This window comes from Daphnia magna, linkage group LG1 (genome assembly GCF_020631705.1).
Source record: "Daphnia magna isolate NIES linkage group LG1, ASM2063170v1.1, whole genome shotgun sequence".
Lineage (NCBI taxonomy): Eukaryota > Metazoa > Arthropoda > Branchiopoda > Diplostraca > Daphniidae > Daphnia > Daphnia magna.
Window position 1 is genome coordinate 9,766,147 of NC_059182.1, and position 15,976 is coordinate 9,782,122.

Below are 15,976 nucleotides of genomic sequence, written 5' to 3' on the forward strand. Positions count from 1 at the left end.
TCATATCGATTGGAAGACTTTCCAAAATTGATAATCCCACATGATGAAAAATCTGATCACGATTTCGAAACTTTTAAAAACCTGAAAAACCGAAACTCTTAAAAATCTGAAAGGCCTGCGTTAGGTAAGCGACACGAAGATTGAATTTACGTGTTTAACTTTGAGTGAGTGATTCCTAAGTTAAAAATCACAAACAACTGCAACTGAAAACTGCCGTCTTGATGAGTGAGCAGTTGATGATGAGTTGCAGGTAGTGGTGGCAATACTAGGTAGTAATACCTAGTATTACCTAGTTACCTAGTAATACCTAGTTTTTTTTCCATTACTCTACCTAGTTTCTCTCTGGACTACTCAAGTAATAGTAATACCTAGTTTTCAAAAAAAAATTCCTAGTAATAAAAAAACATTACCTAGGTAATTTGACTTTTTTGCAACGTTGTCAAATGAATGAAAAATTTCAAATTTCTGTGAATTTTGTACTTCGCTCATCACTATTCATTTGTTTCTTTTGTTCTCTTTCCCTTCCTGACAGCGTGACTTCATAATTCACGAACGTTCTGTCTTCTGTGAGAGGATTGTGAGATTGTGTCTGAGACGAGTAAAGTAAGTTCCTGAATTCTGGAGCCGTTTTTTTGCTTCATTCTACATTATTGTTGAGCATCGCATCAAATTGATTCAACAACACTTTTCCCAGTAGCTCAGTGTGGACTTTTAAGACTTTGAGTCTTGAGCTTGACTCATTGACGTAAGAACTAGTTAGTATTTTTGAAAGCATTTATTGAAGTAATATTTTTCATGTCTCAGGTGGTCAGGTCTCTATTATCTAAGCAGTGATGTACAGGAACTCAGCAGTGAGTTCAGATGTCTAGTCCTCTAGTGTCTACTTCATTATTGTTGATCATCGCATCAAATTGATTCAACAACACTTGGCCGACTGCAGCCCAGTAGCTGAGTGTGGACTTTTAAAACTTTTAGTCTTGAGTTTGACTCATATAAATCAGGCAATGGCGAAACGTTTGCGGTCACCTACTCCTCAAGCAGGTACTTCACGTGACGATGACTACATTTTGCTATCTTCAACTCCCATGAAAAGGAATGAGACATATACGTCTAATGCTCGGCATGGAGATTCCTGCTACCTTCGACACTGGCTACCTGGGGGGTCGACATTGGCTACCCCGACACTGGCTACCCGACACTGGCTACCCATAAGGTCGACACTGGGTACCCCGACACTGGCTACCCGACACCGGCTACCTATAGAGGGTGACACCGGCTACCTATAGTTGGCGACACTAGCTACCTCTTTTTTGCTACCCTGTTACATTTAACAAGCAAGAATCCCATGGCCTTTTGTTTCTTGCCTGCAATTACATTCCTATATCCAACATGATGACCAAATGCAAATGGCGTGTCAATTTCCTTTTTTAAAAATCAGTTTCCCCTTATTTTTACGAATGCAGTACCCTTGATTGATCATCAGGAATGATCAAGTAAGTTATTATTCCTAATTATGTTACATGTTTTGATTTTAAAGTAAATTTTTATATATAGATTGCACATAGGAAGTAAAAAACTAATATTGACTACGAGCAATCAGTCAAGACATGCCCACTGTCAAATATTTGAATGCTGGAACTTTGTTTGAATATAAGGAATAATTTTGTAAGTTGGCATTCCCAATCATGAAAAGATGTTTTGATTTTAATGCACATTTATTTTTATATAGGCTGAACATGGGAAGGTAAACATATTGACTGCGAGTAATCAGTTAAGACATGCCCACTGAAAATTATTTGAATGTAGGACCTTGATTGATTATCAGGAATAACTGAGTAAGTTATTATTCCTAATTATTTAACATATTTGATTTCAATGAAAATTTTAAATATAGGTTAAACATGGGAAGTAAACATATTGACTGTGAGCAATCAGTCAAGACTAAAAAAAAAATAATATTTTAAGCTGTCGAAAAATGTCCTTACGGCTACGTGCGGACTCAACATTGTACTTCCGTTAACGGCTGATCTTACAATTTTGATGGAACAAGCCATCATGTCCAGCTACAAATCAAAAGGATTCCCTGAAGAACGTGACTAGCCATAGTTTGCACTTAAATCGTCAAGGGGATTTCCATGTCCGCTAAATTTATCTAACTTTAAATTGACTGAATTTATTTTAGGTGAATAAAGCCTGTCGTCGTGCTTGAATGACGATGAAATTATTTATGAACGCATGAACGCTGGATGAACGCAGTTGATTGCCTGACGAAGATGAGTGCGCCGGATACCTCAATATACCCCCTTTTCATGAACGAAACCGTGTAATATGCCCCTATACTTTTTTATGTTTATTTCGTTTAGAATTGAATTATTATCTAAGGATTTGCGGCCGTATTGACAGCATTCCGGCGTTTCACTAGTAGGGGAGACTGGAGTAAGCCGGGACGGTTTTCGTTTCCCCTCTATATCTCCCAAACTAATCATTAAATTAATTTATTATTTTGTTTTTATGTATTCCATACGGTAATGTACCCCCCATATTTTTTATATAATATAATAATAAACCATTTTCCCATATAAGACCTTTAAAGTTTTCTTAGATTTGTGGGAGGAGCCTATTTTGAGGGGTAAGTGAGGACACTAGGGTGGGTGGTGAGGGACGTCCTCCGTTTACGCCTTAAAATTCATTAAAAAAATTTGTAAAAATTGAAATAGGGTCCCACTGCATAGACTCTATAAATTAATAAATGTTTCAATTTGATTATTGTGTTAATAAAAATTTGTTGTTATATGATAAAAAACCCTTATTACAAGATAGGTGGGGTTTGGGCTTATTGTAATCGATTAATATGCTGCATAATCGATTGCTTGTGATCATCGTTGGCGTCATGAGCTCGGTGATGATTGATGGGCTTGAAGGCCAAACCCGCCCACTAATGTCCCATTTTAGTCAAAAACAGCTGTCCCGATTTCCCGATAAAGAGGATTTTTTTAAAACGTTAATATTATCTACAGTAATTGACCGAAAATCATAATTTTTGTTTTTAACAATAAAGAAATGATTAAGCTTCATTTCCATATTAAATTTACATGCCATTTGCGATTATTTTTTTCTATAAACATTAAATGGCGGAGACAAAATTAACTAAAAAACCCCGTTTTTTTTTGTTTTGTTAATAACTAATACAGTTATTTACAAAACTCAACCAAATTTCATGCCAAAGTAGATTGTATGTATCTAAATAACATACTAAAATTTTTTTTAATTTTATTAAAATCTACTATTTTTCCCCCTACTGTCCCTCTTGACCCGGTGTCCCGGCATACTCCAGTCTCCCCTACGTCTAAGACTAAAAACCCAATGCTTTCTCCATTACGATGACGAATATCGGAATCAACGACGGATTCTCTGCGGAATTGTCATTCACTCTTCAATGTAGAGTCTTGTGCCACCATTTTATTAAATAAATCTAATTCTTATTTTTAACTCACAATGAAATCAATCTAGGGGAATGCCTTGCGATCGAGAGAGGAACAGTCGACGTCAAGAACGAAAACAGCGATGCTTACACCCACTTGATGGATCGTCTGCTGACGGAAGTTGCGGTCATATTTGAATTCAGGACCCTTGTTAGAATATAAGGAATAATCAAGTAAGTTAACACTAGTTATCCAGAAAAAAGGTTATGATTTTAATGCATATTATTATACAGATTGCACATGAGAAGGTAAACATACTAGTCAGTCAGAGACAATATTCTGTGTGGCATGTTTTACGCACATAGGCTTAAGACAATATCAAAACATTTTAGAATAGCAGGTAAATTGCACCATAGAATAGAAGATAATTACATGATTACAGTTACAGATTCTTCTGCGTGTTCATTACAGTGGGGACAAATTCCATCACCGTCCCTGATGTTTGAGGAACAATTGTTACATAAGAAGAAGCCACATGGATAAAACACAGTGTTCTTTGGGTTAACTTTGCAGACACTACACAATAATGCTGCTACCGGAGCAGTTCGACCACGTACATTGGGCTGGGATCGTGTTTCGCGGCCACGACCCCGTCGTCCACGGACTGTACCAGAGGGTGCAGTTTGACGGATAGCGGCTGTGTTTGGGTCCAAGCGAGGTCTGCGAGAAGGAGGAAGAATGAAATCACCACCTGGACTTAGGCTTGCAGGCGGCCGACGTCTGCGGTGGCCACGGCCTGTAGGTGCAGGCTGATTAGCGGTTTCTTCTAAAACATCAGCGCCAGTGACGTCTAAGGGACCATCCTGCTCTGTTGGAGTAGCAGGCACCGCAACATCAGCAGACACATTGGGATCAGCGTTCTCTACAGGATCGGCAGGATTAACAGGCTCGTCTGCAACACCATTATCCAAAGAAGTTGCAGGTCTTGCTGTACCAGCTAGATACCGTCGCCTAGGTTGGACCACAGGCTCCACTGCGCCTTCGGGTTGATCTTGATGGCCTTCTTGATGTAAGGCTACTCCATCCTGTACAGGAGCGCTTTGTTGAATATGGTTGAATATAACAAGGCAACAAACTGGGAAGAGCGGCAACGCTGCACAGGGAGAGAAGGGGTAATCCAGAATTTTCTTGTACGTAGACAAGACGGTGTGGCGTATGGTACTCTTGAGAGTAATACACAGATTCCTTTTGCTACAGTTTACTCAAAGTGTGTTAGTTGATAACCAACAGGTTATGGGCCCAGCTATACGCGTAGCTATATTTTTTTTCTTTCGTTCGTGTTTTTTTTAGTTCGGAAAAGTGAATTGAACTGATCTTCGGCGATGGAAAAGGATGGACGCCGCCATGTTGGATGGTGCCTTGATGGCAGAAACTACGAATCATGGAAGTTCGGGATGAAATTGGCACTACAAAGTGATGAGCTCTGGGGAATTGTTGACGGGACTGAACAAAAACCTGATGTGGTAAGAAACAGTTATTATTCTTTGTTGTGTTTCTTGCTAGTTATGTGTTGATGGAAATTGGTGGCCAGCAAGGCCATGAGACTATGTTGTCAGTATTTTTTTTCTTTCCTTTGCTATGGTCTGAGTGAACATCTACAAGACAGTTTAGTGTTTTTCCATATCGTGATGATATGAGAGGGATTCCACATTATGACAATGTGAGAGGGATTCGGCATTGAGAGAATGTGAAGAACCGAGTAGAAAGCTGGTGCTTTTCCACATTGTGACAATGTGAGAGGGATTCCGCATTATGACAATGTGAGGCCGAGCATGGACATCAAAAAAAAAAAAAAAAAAAAAAAAAAGCTAACCAGCCTTCTTCTTTTTTTTTTCTTTCCTCACTTCAGAGACGCAATGATGCCCAAGCCATTGTGAATGCAGCTGATATCACCAATTGGGAGAAGAAAAACACCAGGGCAATGCAGAACATATTCGGAGCCATTAAAGAAGAACAATCACGAATCCTGATGACCTGCAACTCAGCCAGAGAGATGTGGATCAAACTAGAATCTGAGTATGAAGAAGCTGCCGCTGATAGCATACCATTATTGTGGACCAAGTTTTATGGGTGCACCTTTAGGCAAGGCCAGAGTGTCTCAAGTTTTTTGACAGAACTAGAGCAAATTGCATTTCGTCTGAAGAGCCTCAACATAGCCATTGATGACGAACAAATAATGGCAAAAGTCCTCATGTCACTACCTGCAGAATTCCGTGTCTTTGGCTTTGCTTGGGAAAGTACACCCGTCGCTGAGAAGACTCTAAAAAGGCTCACGACACGTCTCATTACACTCGACAAGAGCATGAGAAATGATGAAGAAAAACGATCAACTCCTGATGTAGCATTTCTCAGTAAGAATAAAAACGGCGCTGAACCACATGATGAAGAATCAAGAGAACGTGCTCTACCTGCCCAGTTCGATCGTGGAAAACGAGGCCATCCTTCTCATCAACAGTCTGGCGCAACGAAGGAATGCTGGGAGTGCAAATCGACGACGCATGTCAGAGCTCAATGTCGTAAATACAAACGCCGGCGTAAAAAAGAGGAAGACGAAGCAGACCGAAAAAGAAAACGTTTTGATCGGAACGACAGAAGAGATAGTGATCGTAGCAGAGACCAGAGAGACAAAGACAGACATCGCCGTGACGACAGCAGAGATGAAAAGGACTACCAAAAAGAACGAAAGGGGTACAGCTATACATCCTCGACGGATCGCGAAGTCAAAAAGCCGTCAACATGGTACGCTGACTCAGGTGCTACTCAGCACATGACGGACAATAGGGCACTTCTGACCAACTTTGTACCCACTGGACCAGAGAAATGGTCTGTCTCTGGTATAGGAGAATCAAGTCTCACTGTAGCAGGGCAAGGAGATGTTATTCTTACTGCTACAGTGAATGGTGAACATCTGCACGGAAAGATGAGAGGAGTCCTCTACGTCCCTGGATTAGGCATCAATCTTTACTCGATTGGTACGGCGACTGATGCAGGCCTCAAAGTAGTCTTTGACGACGACACTGTTTCTTTCTCTCAAGACGATGTCGTCATCATGGAAGGGAAGCGAGAAGGAAAGAAAACTTTATATCAACTCAACATCCAAGCAAAGGAGAATCACCATACTGTTGAAAGGGCACTCTCTGCTGCTCAAGTTGCCTCTCTCTCCTTATGGCATCAACGTTTTGGCCACCTCAACCACAAGACTGTCCTAAGGATGGCAACATTGGGGAGTGTCGCTGGACTCGCCCTTTTCAATGACAAGCTTCATCTCTCTACCCACTGCCGAGGATGTCTCCTGGGGAAAATGTCACGTACATCTTTCTTGTCTACCCGCACTAGAGGAACACACGTTGGAGATATAGTCCACTCTGATGTGTGTGGCCCCATCCAAATATGCACACCAAGCGGAGCAAGGTTTTTGAATCATTGTGTAATTTTATCACAACAAATTTTGTTCATTTTTTTTTCTGTTTTGCTTTTAAGGTTTTTTGTGACATTTAAGGATGATTTCTCGAGCTTTTGTGATATCCAACTGCTGAAACGAAAATCTGAGGTCCCTGAAGCATTCATGAAGTTCAATGCAAAGATGAAGGCTGAGACTGGACGAGAAACAAAGATCCTTCGCTCTGATGGAGGAGGTGAATATTGCAGCAAGGATTTTGAGAATTGGCTGGCCAAAGCTGGAATCACTCATCAAGTCACTCCGCCTTATACCCCTCAACTGAACGGAGTTGCCGAAAGAACAAATAGGACGGTGATCGAGTCAGCACGGAGCCAGATGTACGGGAAGAAAGTTCCCCTGGAACTCTGGGGATTGGCAGTCCTATGTGCAGCTTATGTTCAGAACAGGGTGATTTCTAGTACTGGGAAAATAACACCTTTTGAACTCTGGCATGGAAAGGAACCGGACGTGTCACACTTGAGGACATTTGGTTCACCAGCTTTTACGCATATACCGGATGAAAAACGAAGGAAACTTGACCCGAAGGCTACGGAAGGAATCATGGTGGGATATGGCGATTCATCCAAAGTGTACAAGATATGGGATCCGGTGACCAGAAAAATCATCACCAGCAGAGATGTTGTATTTGAAGAAAACCTCAACCATGAAAACTCTTCTGAGCTACAAGAGCGGGAATACTACTCACTTCTTCCATTGTCACCTGATGAACAGATGCCTGAGTCTCTGCTGGACGAACAGATTCCTACGGATCAATCTGATGTGAACATGGGGGCCGATGATGGAGCTTCCCAACCAAATGATCCCGTCATAGATGGACTAGGGGAGGCTGATTTAAACGAAACGAATGGAGAAACGGAGGATGAATTTTTCCATGGTTTTGAGCCAGTTGCTGATCCAGTAGGTCACCTCCGCCGGTCCCTGAGAACTGCAAGGCCATCAGAAAAATATCTTCTCTACCGTGGATATCATGCTACAGCACCTGGACATCGAACATCGACTGATCAGCCAGAAAAGAAAATTTATGGCAAACTAAACATCACTTTGAGTGCTGCCCTCTCATCACCGCAAGGACCTCTCTGGAAGACTGCCATCGAAGATGAACTTAACTCACTTCATAAGAATGAGACGTGGGAACTCGTCCCACTGCCACCAGGACGCAAGCCTATCAAAAGCAAGTGGATTTTTGAGCTCAAGCCCGGCTATGATGGAGTTGCTGAGCGCTACAAGGCCCGGCTCGTGGCCCTTGGCTGCTCTCAGCGGGCTGGACTGGACTATAATGAAACATTCGCTCCGGTTGTCAGACTATCCACTCTTCGGATTATCCTAGCTCTAGTTGCCGTGTGTGATCTTAGCGTCATCCAACTAGATGTGAAGACGGCGTTCCTCTATGGACGTCTTGAGGAGGAAGTCTACATGTGCCAGCCGGAAGGCTATGTGGCCTACGGCCATGAGGCTGATGTCTGCCGGTTGATAAAGAGTATCTACGGACTGAAACAGGCCCCCCGAGTATGGAATATGGAGCTAAATGACGCTATAGTTACATATGGCCTCACTCGCTCTCAGCATGATCAGTGTCTTTACTTCCGTCTTCAAGGGGAGGAATGGATGGCGGCCCTGTTCTTCGTTGATGACGCTATTGTATGTGGAACCAATAACAAGGCACTGGACGACTTTGTGACATATCTCAAGAAAAAGTTCGAGCTGAGGACTCTTCCTGTAGGCCGATTCCTGGGTCTCACAATCAAACGAGACAGAAGCACACGCACGCTGAGTCTCTCCCAACCCGATTTTGTGGACGATCTTGTGGCAAGATTTAAAATGGAAAGCTGTCACCCAAATGTGATTCCTGCTGAGCCGGGTCTACATCTCAGTTCTGCTATGTCCCCTAAAAACAAAGAGGAAGAAGAAAAAATGAAGGAAGTTCCGTATCAGAGCGCAGTTGGAGCTCTTCTGTATCTCTCAACCACGACACGGCCTGATATTGCTTATGCTGTGAGCAAAGTAGCACGGTTCAATCAGAACCCAGGGCCTCAACACTGGATTGCTGTCAAACGCATTATTCGTTATCTTGCCGGAACCAAGGATTATGGGATAATCTTCTCCTCAACAAAAGAACAAGGAGCGCTGGGATTCACTGATGCTGACTATGGCGGAGATCATGACGACAGAAAGTCAACATCAGGATGCATCTTTCTCCTAAATGGTGGGCCTATCTCATGGTTCAGCCGCAAGCAGGAATGCACAGCCACCTCTACAACCGAGGCGGAATTTGTGGCCGGAAGTGAAGCGGCCAAAGAGGGAACTTGGATCAAGTCACTGCTGGAGGAGATCGGGCAAGGAAAACCTGGTCCCATCACATTATTCTGTGATAATCAAGGGGCAATTAAAGTAGCATACAACCAGGAAATGCATCGGAAAATGAAGCATATCGCCATCCGATATTGGTACATCAGAGAAGCCCAAACTAACGGAGTAATAAACACCAGCTATGTGAGCACCCAGGAACAACTAGCAGACACCTTCACGAAGCCCCTGCCTGCTCCACGTTTCAAATACCTTCGTGACAAGATTGGTGTTAGTGATGTAGGCGCTCTGTAAAGGCGGACACAGGGCGAGCCTTTGGATTTCGTGTTAAGTTTTTTTTTTGTGTGTTGTTGTCTTCTTTGATTATGTATGATGTAAGCTTATGGTCGCCAGGATTGTCGAACATAAGGATTTCCGACACAAGGATCGGTATCTTTTCCAGCATACTTTGTATTGATGTCATTGTATTGTCTTCATGTCCTGTGTTTCCTCAGTTTGAGGGGAGGTGTTGAATATGGTTGAATATAACAAGGCAACAAACTGGGAAGAGCGGCAACGCTGCACAGGGAGAGAAGGGGTAATCCAGAATTTTCTTGTACGTAGACAAGACGGTGTGGCGTATGGTACTCTTGAGAGTAATACACAGATTCCTTTTGCTACAGTTTACTCAAAGTGTGTTAGTTGATAACCAACACGCTTAGCTAAAAAGCAGCAAAAATTTGATGTAATACGTAGAGATCTAAATGTTTTTTTTACTCACATCAGGTTCTGTGAAATATCTTGCCCTAACGAGAAAATTGCGTATGTCTTCCGCTTTCCGATCCGACGCCAAGTACAATCTCTCATTTTCAGCAATTTGGGAATCCCTTCGACGCTGGAACGGTGTCTTTGGTTTGATGTAATCCGCCCCTTTTATCTCGTCTGCTTGATAATCCCACATCTTTGCATTTTCGGATTCTTTGAGTGCATCTGTAATTGAAAAGTTCAATGGGTTAGTAACTAACGTTAGTTTCATAATTCTGTAGTATTCTTAAGTCGAAATGTCTTACGTATAAAATCCCAGAAGTTCAAATGACTTCCTCCACAGCGTTTGTTGAACCATCTGTGCCATGCCTCCACGAGATTGTTGGTGCGGTTGGGCATTTGGAATACGCTAAATCCTTCTGGAGTAATGGTGTCGATCCAGTAGCCGTAGTAATAGTCCATAAGACGTTTGATCGCCGCCTGGATCTCGACCGATTCTCTCCTAAGATCTTCTCTGTGGGTATTTTTGATATCCTGTAAATGACAGAAATTTAAAAAAATCACCAAATTTCTTTTAAAGTTTACCTGGAAGCCTGCTAATATTGCATCTGCTGGTAGGAGGGCCAGAGCAATCATTTCCTTGACGATACGACAGACAGTAGGTTTACTCCGGTATGCGCCCGTAAGGCCATATTTCTGGACTCTCCTCCAAATTGCCTGAAAAAGTATAAATGTTAATTTTCAAATTTAAAAAGATTTAAAGATAATTTTTATTTACCTGTCCATAATGGAACCAGCAGCCAATGCAGGTACAGCCTACAAAGGCTTGCTCACAGGATGACTGAATGGCATTTTCGAAATCTGACATAAGTCTCTCAACGTTGAGGTACACGTCCGGATAAAGATCGTCATACACAGTCAAAATCTTGTCAAGGACAGCGTCGTAGAGCTGACGGGTCTTCTTGTTCATCAAAACGAACGCAAAAGGATATACCTGTGTAAATTTTAACGTTTACAATTCCTTTGGTAAATAATAACATAATTTTACTTTGTTTTAGTTGTACCTGCCCAAAGCGGCTTACATGAAGAGTAAAAAGCTGCTTGAAGAATAAAGGAAGACTTTTAAAAGTTCCGTCTGCTTGCAGTTCAATGGTCTGCGCAATTTCAGGGAGCAGCTTTGGTGAAATAAAGACAAACGCATCCCCTCCGTCGGCCGTTTGAACTCGCCCTTGGTAGAAAACGCCACCTTCGAATGCATCTCTGGTGGTAAATAATAATGTTTGAATTCGCTAATAATTTCCTATTTTTAAAAAAGTGTTTTTACTTGTATTCAGGATGCTCCATTATGAGTTCTTCGGCCTCATCAATAGTTGTAGGGATCCGTGGCTGCACACTACGCTTGGCCCGCTAGATGCGACGCTGCATAGCGTCGTTGTAGCTCACGATAAGGCCTGGAAACTCCCGACGAATCCGATCGAAAATTTCACGGGGTGGATCGCGAGAGACCAATGCCTCTTGGGCGCAGGCGTTTATAAAGGCTAATTGTTGTTGCAGATGTGACTCCGGTGGATGGTTGTGCGCAGAGCCATCTTTACGGAACACACCGGTTTGTCTATTTTTCCTGAGTCTAGCGTTGCAATTCCCCTTAACCTTCTTTTGATTCTTGCAGATGTAGACGATCTCGTCCAATCTGTAAATAGTTACAAGCCGTTTTTTACATTAGTATTATGTTTTACGCTTTTACACTCACATTTACAACTAAATCTATGTATTTTTACGGTACTTACAGCGTCTTTTGCTTGTGGTAGATGTATCCACGTTCGGAGTTGTAGTTAACACCGGTGCGACGAGTAGCTGGAACTTCAGCAACGACAGGAAAATCTTCCTCGCCTTCTCCGTTCCACATGGTGATAATTGCTGTGATGATTGCTGTGATGACTGCTTTTTCTGTTGTAGTTGTGACTGAGACTGTGAGAAAACTAAATTTCTTTTTTCTTGTCTGTCCTTTTATACATCTAGGAACTTCCTATTTCTTCATCAGTGCGACCAGTCCAGCCAATACGCAGCTATCGTATGATCCATCCACCACGAGTTCCGGTAACCCTTATGATCCATGCGCCATTGGGTCCGGAAACTTCTCAGTTGCTCCACCCGCAATAACAATCCAGTAACCACTCTTATGATCCAACCGCCGTGTATGATCAACCCACAAACGGCCCCTGTGGGATTTTGTATGATCCTTCGACCGCTGGGTTCGCGGAACCCCTCAGTTGATCTACCCGCCACTGTGTTCGGGTGCGAATTCATATTGTTATCCTGATGTAGTATAATTTTATTTAACTGCTTTCAATTTCTTTGCTCAAAGGTTTTTTACTTTGCATACCTTTTTTGAAATTCAATTTAATTTCGCTTGCTTTTACGTTATTACTCTGGAGTTACTCATAAATAAATCAAAGGTTAAATAGTTAAATAAATTAACTTTTTATTTTTGGTGGCATGAATGTCCAAGCAAATGTTTTGTAATTTACATGTGCAAGATGTTACAAAAATGAAATTATACTATCTATTTTAAAAGAATTCGTTTGATTACATTCGCGTATATTTGCCAAACATTCGAAAAGCAATCATTTTTTTATACAAGCCGAGGGCTTAGAATCGACGGAGGGTGGGGGTCTTTTCATTGGACTATTTAGTTAATGCAAGTAAACGAATGTTTCTTACATTGAGTTGGACAGGTGGCCATTATAGGTAATTTTGAAGGGGTAAAAAAAGAAAAGAAAGGTAGCCAGTGTCGCCAACTATAGGTAGCAGGTGTCACCCTCTATAGGTAGCCGGTGTCGGGTAGCCAGTGTCGGGGTAGCCAGTGTCGGCCTTATGGGTAGCCAGTGTCGGGTAGCCAGTGTCGGGGTAGCCAGTGTCGACCCCCCAGGTAGCTAGTGTCGAAGGTAGCAGGTGTCGATTTCCCTAATGCTCAAGATTCTGTTGAAAACAGTGAAAGTAGTGTTGAAATTATAAACTGTGGTTCAATACCTTTCGTTTAGTTGAACACTTTTGTGCTAGGAAAGAATGAACTGTATTCTTTGTTGAGACAAAAGAGAGTGAGTAGCAAGACGACACAAGTCTCGCTGAATCAAGAAAAAGGGGAAGAGAACAAACGTTGACATACGTATCACACAACACGTTGAAGCAACATCGGAAAAAGAACAAGATCAGAAGTAGAGAGAAGGTTTAAAAAAACAACAAGTAGCGATAGTGAGGTCAGTGGCCGAACCTCTCGCCTTTACATGAATGTTCAATTAAATTAGACATTCAATTGGAAAATGACGGTGATGAATCCAACCAGTCTGAGGAAGAATTTGCTTTGGAGTCGGAAGAAGACTTTGGAGGGGTGGATGCAAATGCGGTAGAAACGGATTCCAACAACGAATTCCTTGCACAAGAAGAATGTTATCGTCAAGCTTTTGGGAAACGCATGAACGTCTTCCACAAAGTTTTAGATGACAAGAAATCTAATTTGGGGAGGCTTAGGAAAGAAATTCTAAAATTTCTGAAAAAATTAATTTTTCCGGAGTAGCCAACCAACAACTGAAGCTATTGACGGGTAAAAAACTGCTAAAAGTTGCGAAAACCCGCTGGAATAGTTTTAATATGTTCTCAAACGAGTTCTGCTTTTGAAGACGGTGATTATCGATGTGTGCAGAGACAGATTATGGAGATTTGAGTTCAAGTGGTCAGATTCGGAAAAATATGTGTTTCTTTAAAGCCGCTAGCCATCGCTACAACCTACTTAGAAGGTGATTACCCAACAGCTGCTTCCATTATTCCTGAATTACTCAGCCTACAAGCACACTTCCTGAAAGCGAAAGAGATTGATTCGTCAATTTCGACATGACTTCCTTGATGTGCATGATGTTGAATCCATGTAAAACCTTGGAACTTCCGGGTGAGCTTTTTGATGAAGGAAAGCGAAGATTGTATGAATTCTTGAAGACTGAAATGGAACAAGGGCTGTGCTTAGTTTCCGAAACTCAACTTCCTAATACCTCACAGGAATGTAATGCTGCCAGTTTACAAGAAGGACCTTCGACGAATTTAATCACAGGTTAAAACGACGTGATTAGTTAAATTTTCATTTATTTTTTAACACAAGTAATAAACTGATTTTTCTTTGAACCACAGACAAAACTCAGCATTTCAAGAGGAGAAGGCTTGTGAACAAACCATCACTTCCGGCTACCATCTCAAAAAGAGGAGTTGAAACAAGAAGTTCGAGATTACATCGAGATGATCGACAAAGGAGAATTCTCTCAGGAATGCAAAGTGCTTGTTTTTTGGAAAGAGAAAATTGTTGTATTTCCCACTCTTGCACCGATTGCTTTGCAGTACCAGGCCATGTCCGCAACTTCTGTATTGGCAGATCGTCTTTTCTCTTGTAGTGGCCTTTCGTGAAAAGGAAAGAAAACCAATGTCTCTTCCGTTTTGCTAGAATCTGAAATTCTGTGTCGGTTTAACAGGAAATTTGATTGAAGTAAAGTTCCAAAGTTCATTACTTCATTAATTCAAATAAAGTTCAAAACTGCCAAACTCATCATTAAACTATTTTGTATGTTTTTTTTACTAGGTAACCTAGTAATACCCAGTTTAAAATTACTACCTAGATTTTTTTTTACTACCTAGTACTTTACCTAGTAATTTTTTTAAAGTCGGTATTTAGTAATATTAATACCAAATTTTTTTGAAAAACTAGGTAAAAAGTATTAGTATTACCTACTTTCGAAAAAAAACTAGGTTGCCACCACTAATTGCACTTCTCCCCTTCAACATCAAAAGATAACCCTATTGATTTGTAAGTATAAAATTTTTACTAAATTAGTAAACTGTTATTTTCATCAGTTCACGTGGATTCCGATTTTTTTACCCTGAACTAGAACTGAAGAACAGTCGTCTGAATCTCCAATACGATCGAAGACGAAGAATTATATTGTGTATGTGCCACCAAAATACTCTCTGAACATTAGCAGTGCTGATAAATCCACTGTATATAAATGCTTAATGAGCTGCGTGAACAGAACGATCTCAGTCAGCAATGCAAGTCTGTGTAATACTCGCAGACATGTTCAGGTATGTTTAAAGACTTCGTGGTTTATACTACTTATTTAATAATGTTTATATTCTAATTTTTACACATAACACACTGTTACTACTGGTAAATCTTATTGTTTTACATTCCACAAACCAATTTTATCTGAGTTCAACTCTTCATTTGAAGAACGAAGACTTATGGGCAAGACACATCTTGAAGATAAAAGTTTTTTTCCACAGAAAACCATTGACAAACATTTGGTTAATAGAAAAGACCCACCGAATCAAAAAACAATAGTCACTCAGACCGACTTGGACAACAGAATTATGGTAGTGATGGTTTAAAATTTGGCTATGTGTAGCAATAAACTAACTAGTACTTTTCTCTTTAGAAGTTCATTGTAACCGACAGTAATGCTTTAAGAGCAGTAAAAAGGGAAGGCTTTGTGGGGCTGATGGAGGGCCTTATTGGAAAGTTGAAATTAAGGAAGAGGACTTTCTTTACAGAAAAGCTGAAGAAAGACTACTCGAATTCGAAAACAGCCCTCTGTATGGTCCTTGAAAAGACGCTTGATATCTGCACCACTGCAGATATGGGGACAACACACCGAAGGAGCTACATTGGAATGACAGCCCACTGGCTAGGAGATGATCTGAAGAGACCCAGTGCTTGCTTAGCAATCCGTCGTGTAAAAGGCCGACATACTTTCGATATAATTGCAGCAGCAATCAACGAAATTCACAAAGAATTTAAGATTCTGAGCAACGTGAATCTTATGATAACGGACAGCGGTTCCAACTTTGTGAAAGCTTTTAAGATATTCGGCCCAAATGAAGTGACTGAAGATAAATATTATGCTCAGAATGAAGAAGATGAGGTTGAGGATTACGATGATGAAAACGA

The 15,976-nt window shown here is 41.2% G+C and overlaps 1 protein-coding gene and 3 long non-coding RNA genes across 9 annotated transcripts; all 4 read left to right on the forward strand.

Moving 5' to 3' along the window:
* The first annotated feature begins 563 nt into the window (after nucleotides 1-563).
* Nucleotides 564-2,531, forward strand: LOC123477047. 2 transcript variants are annotated; one of them, XR_006652252.1, is made up of 6 exons: nucleotides 564-745; nucleotides 805-1,493; nucleotides 1,555-1,665; nucleotides 1,730-1,835; nucleotides 1,895-2,323; nucleotides 2,383-2,531. It is a non-coding gene; the product is annotated as an uncharacterized LOC123477047 (long non-coding RNA). The 2 variants fall into 2 exon arrangements; XR_006652253.1 differs by having other exon boundaries at nucleotides 1,895-2,092; nucleotides 2,183-2,531.
* Nucleotides 2,532-3,518: 987 nt separating this feature from the next.
* Nucleotides 3,519-4,096, forward strand: LOC123477052. Its single transcript, XR_006652255.1, has 3 exons — nucleotides 3,519-3,655; nucleotides 3,716-3,822; nucleotides 3,894-4,096. It is a non-coding gene; the product is annotated as an uncharacterized LOC123477052 (long non-coding RNA).
* Nucleotides 4,097-10,183: 6,087 nt separating this feature from the next.
* On the forward strand, nucleotides 10,184-10,709 carry LOC123477050. The gene is made up of 3 exons (XR_006652254.1): nucleotides 10,184-10,237; nucleotides 10,310-10,506; nucleotides 10,571-10,709. It is a non-coding gene; the product is annotated as an uncharacterized LOC123477050 (long non-coding RNA).
* A 120-nt stretch (nucleotides 10,710-10,829) lies between these two features.
* On the forward strand, nucleotides 10,830-12,477 carry LOC123477046. 5 transcript variants are annotated; one of them, XR_006652250.1, is made up of 6 exons: nucleotides 10,830-10,988; nucleotides 11,049-11,256; nucleotides 11,325-11,596; nucleotides 11,660-11,712; nucleotides 11,799-11,897; nucleotides 12,010-12,472. XR_006652250.1 is itself a non-coding variant. In XM_045180252.1 (6 exons), exons 3-6 carry the CDS (start codon nucleotides 11,560-11,562, stop codon nucleotides 12,159-12,161), a joined length of 330 nt encoding a protein of 109 aa, XP_045036187.1. In that variant the 5' UTR covers nucleotides 10,830-10,988; nucleotides 11,049-11,256; nucleotides 11,325-11,559; the 3' UTR covers nucleotides 12,162-12,477. The 5 variants fall into 5 exon arrangements, 1 of the variants encoding a protein (XP_045036187.1); XR_006652248.1 differs by having other exon boundaries at nucleotides 11,660-11,682; nucleotides 12,010-12,467; XM_045180252.1 differs by having other exon boundaries at nucleotides 11,660-11,682; nucleotides 11,780-11,897; nucleotides 12,010-12,477.
* The last annotated feature ends 3,499 nt before the right edge of the window (nucleotides 12,478-15,976 follow it).

Bases quoted from the DNA above. Each gene is read 5' to 3' on its own strand.
- LOC123477046 (XM_045180252.1), top strand. From the start codon at position 11,560: ATGGTTGTGCGCAGAGCCATCTTTACGGAACACACCG. The intron at 11,683-11,779 runs GTAAATAGTTAC...CGGTACTTACAG, and splicing joins TAGACGATCTCGTCCAATCT to CGTCTTTTGCTTGTGGTAGA. The intron at 11,898-12,009 runs GTGATAATTGCT...TTATACATCTAG, and splicing joins CGCCTTCTCCGTTCCACATG to GAACTTCCTATTTCTTCATC.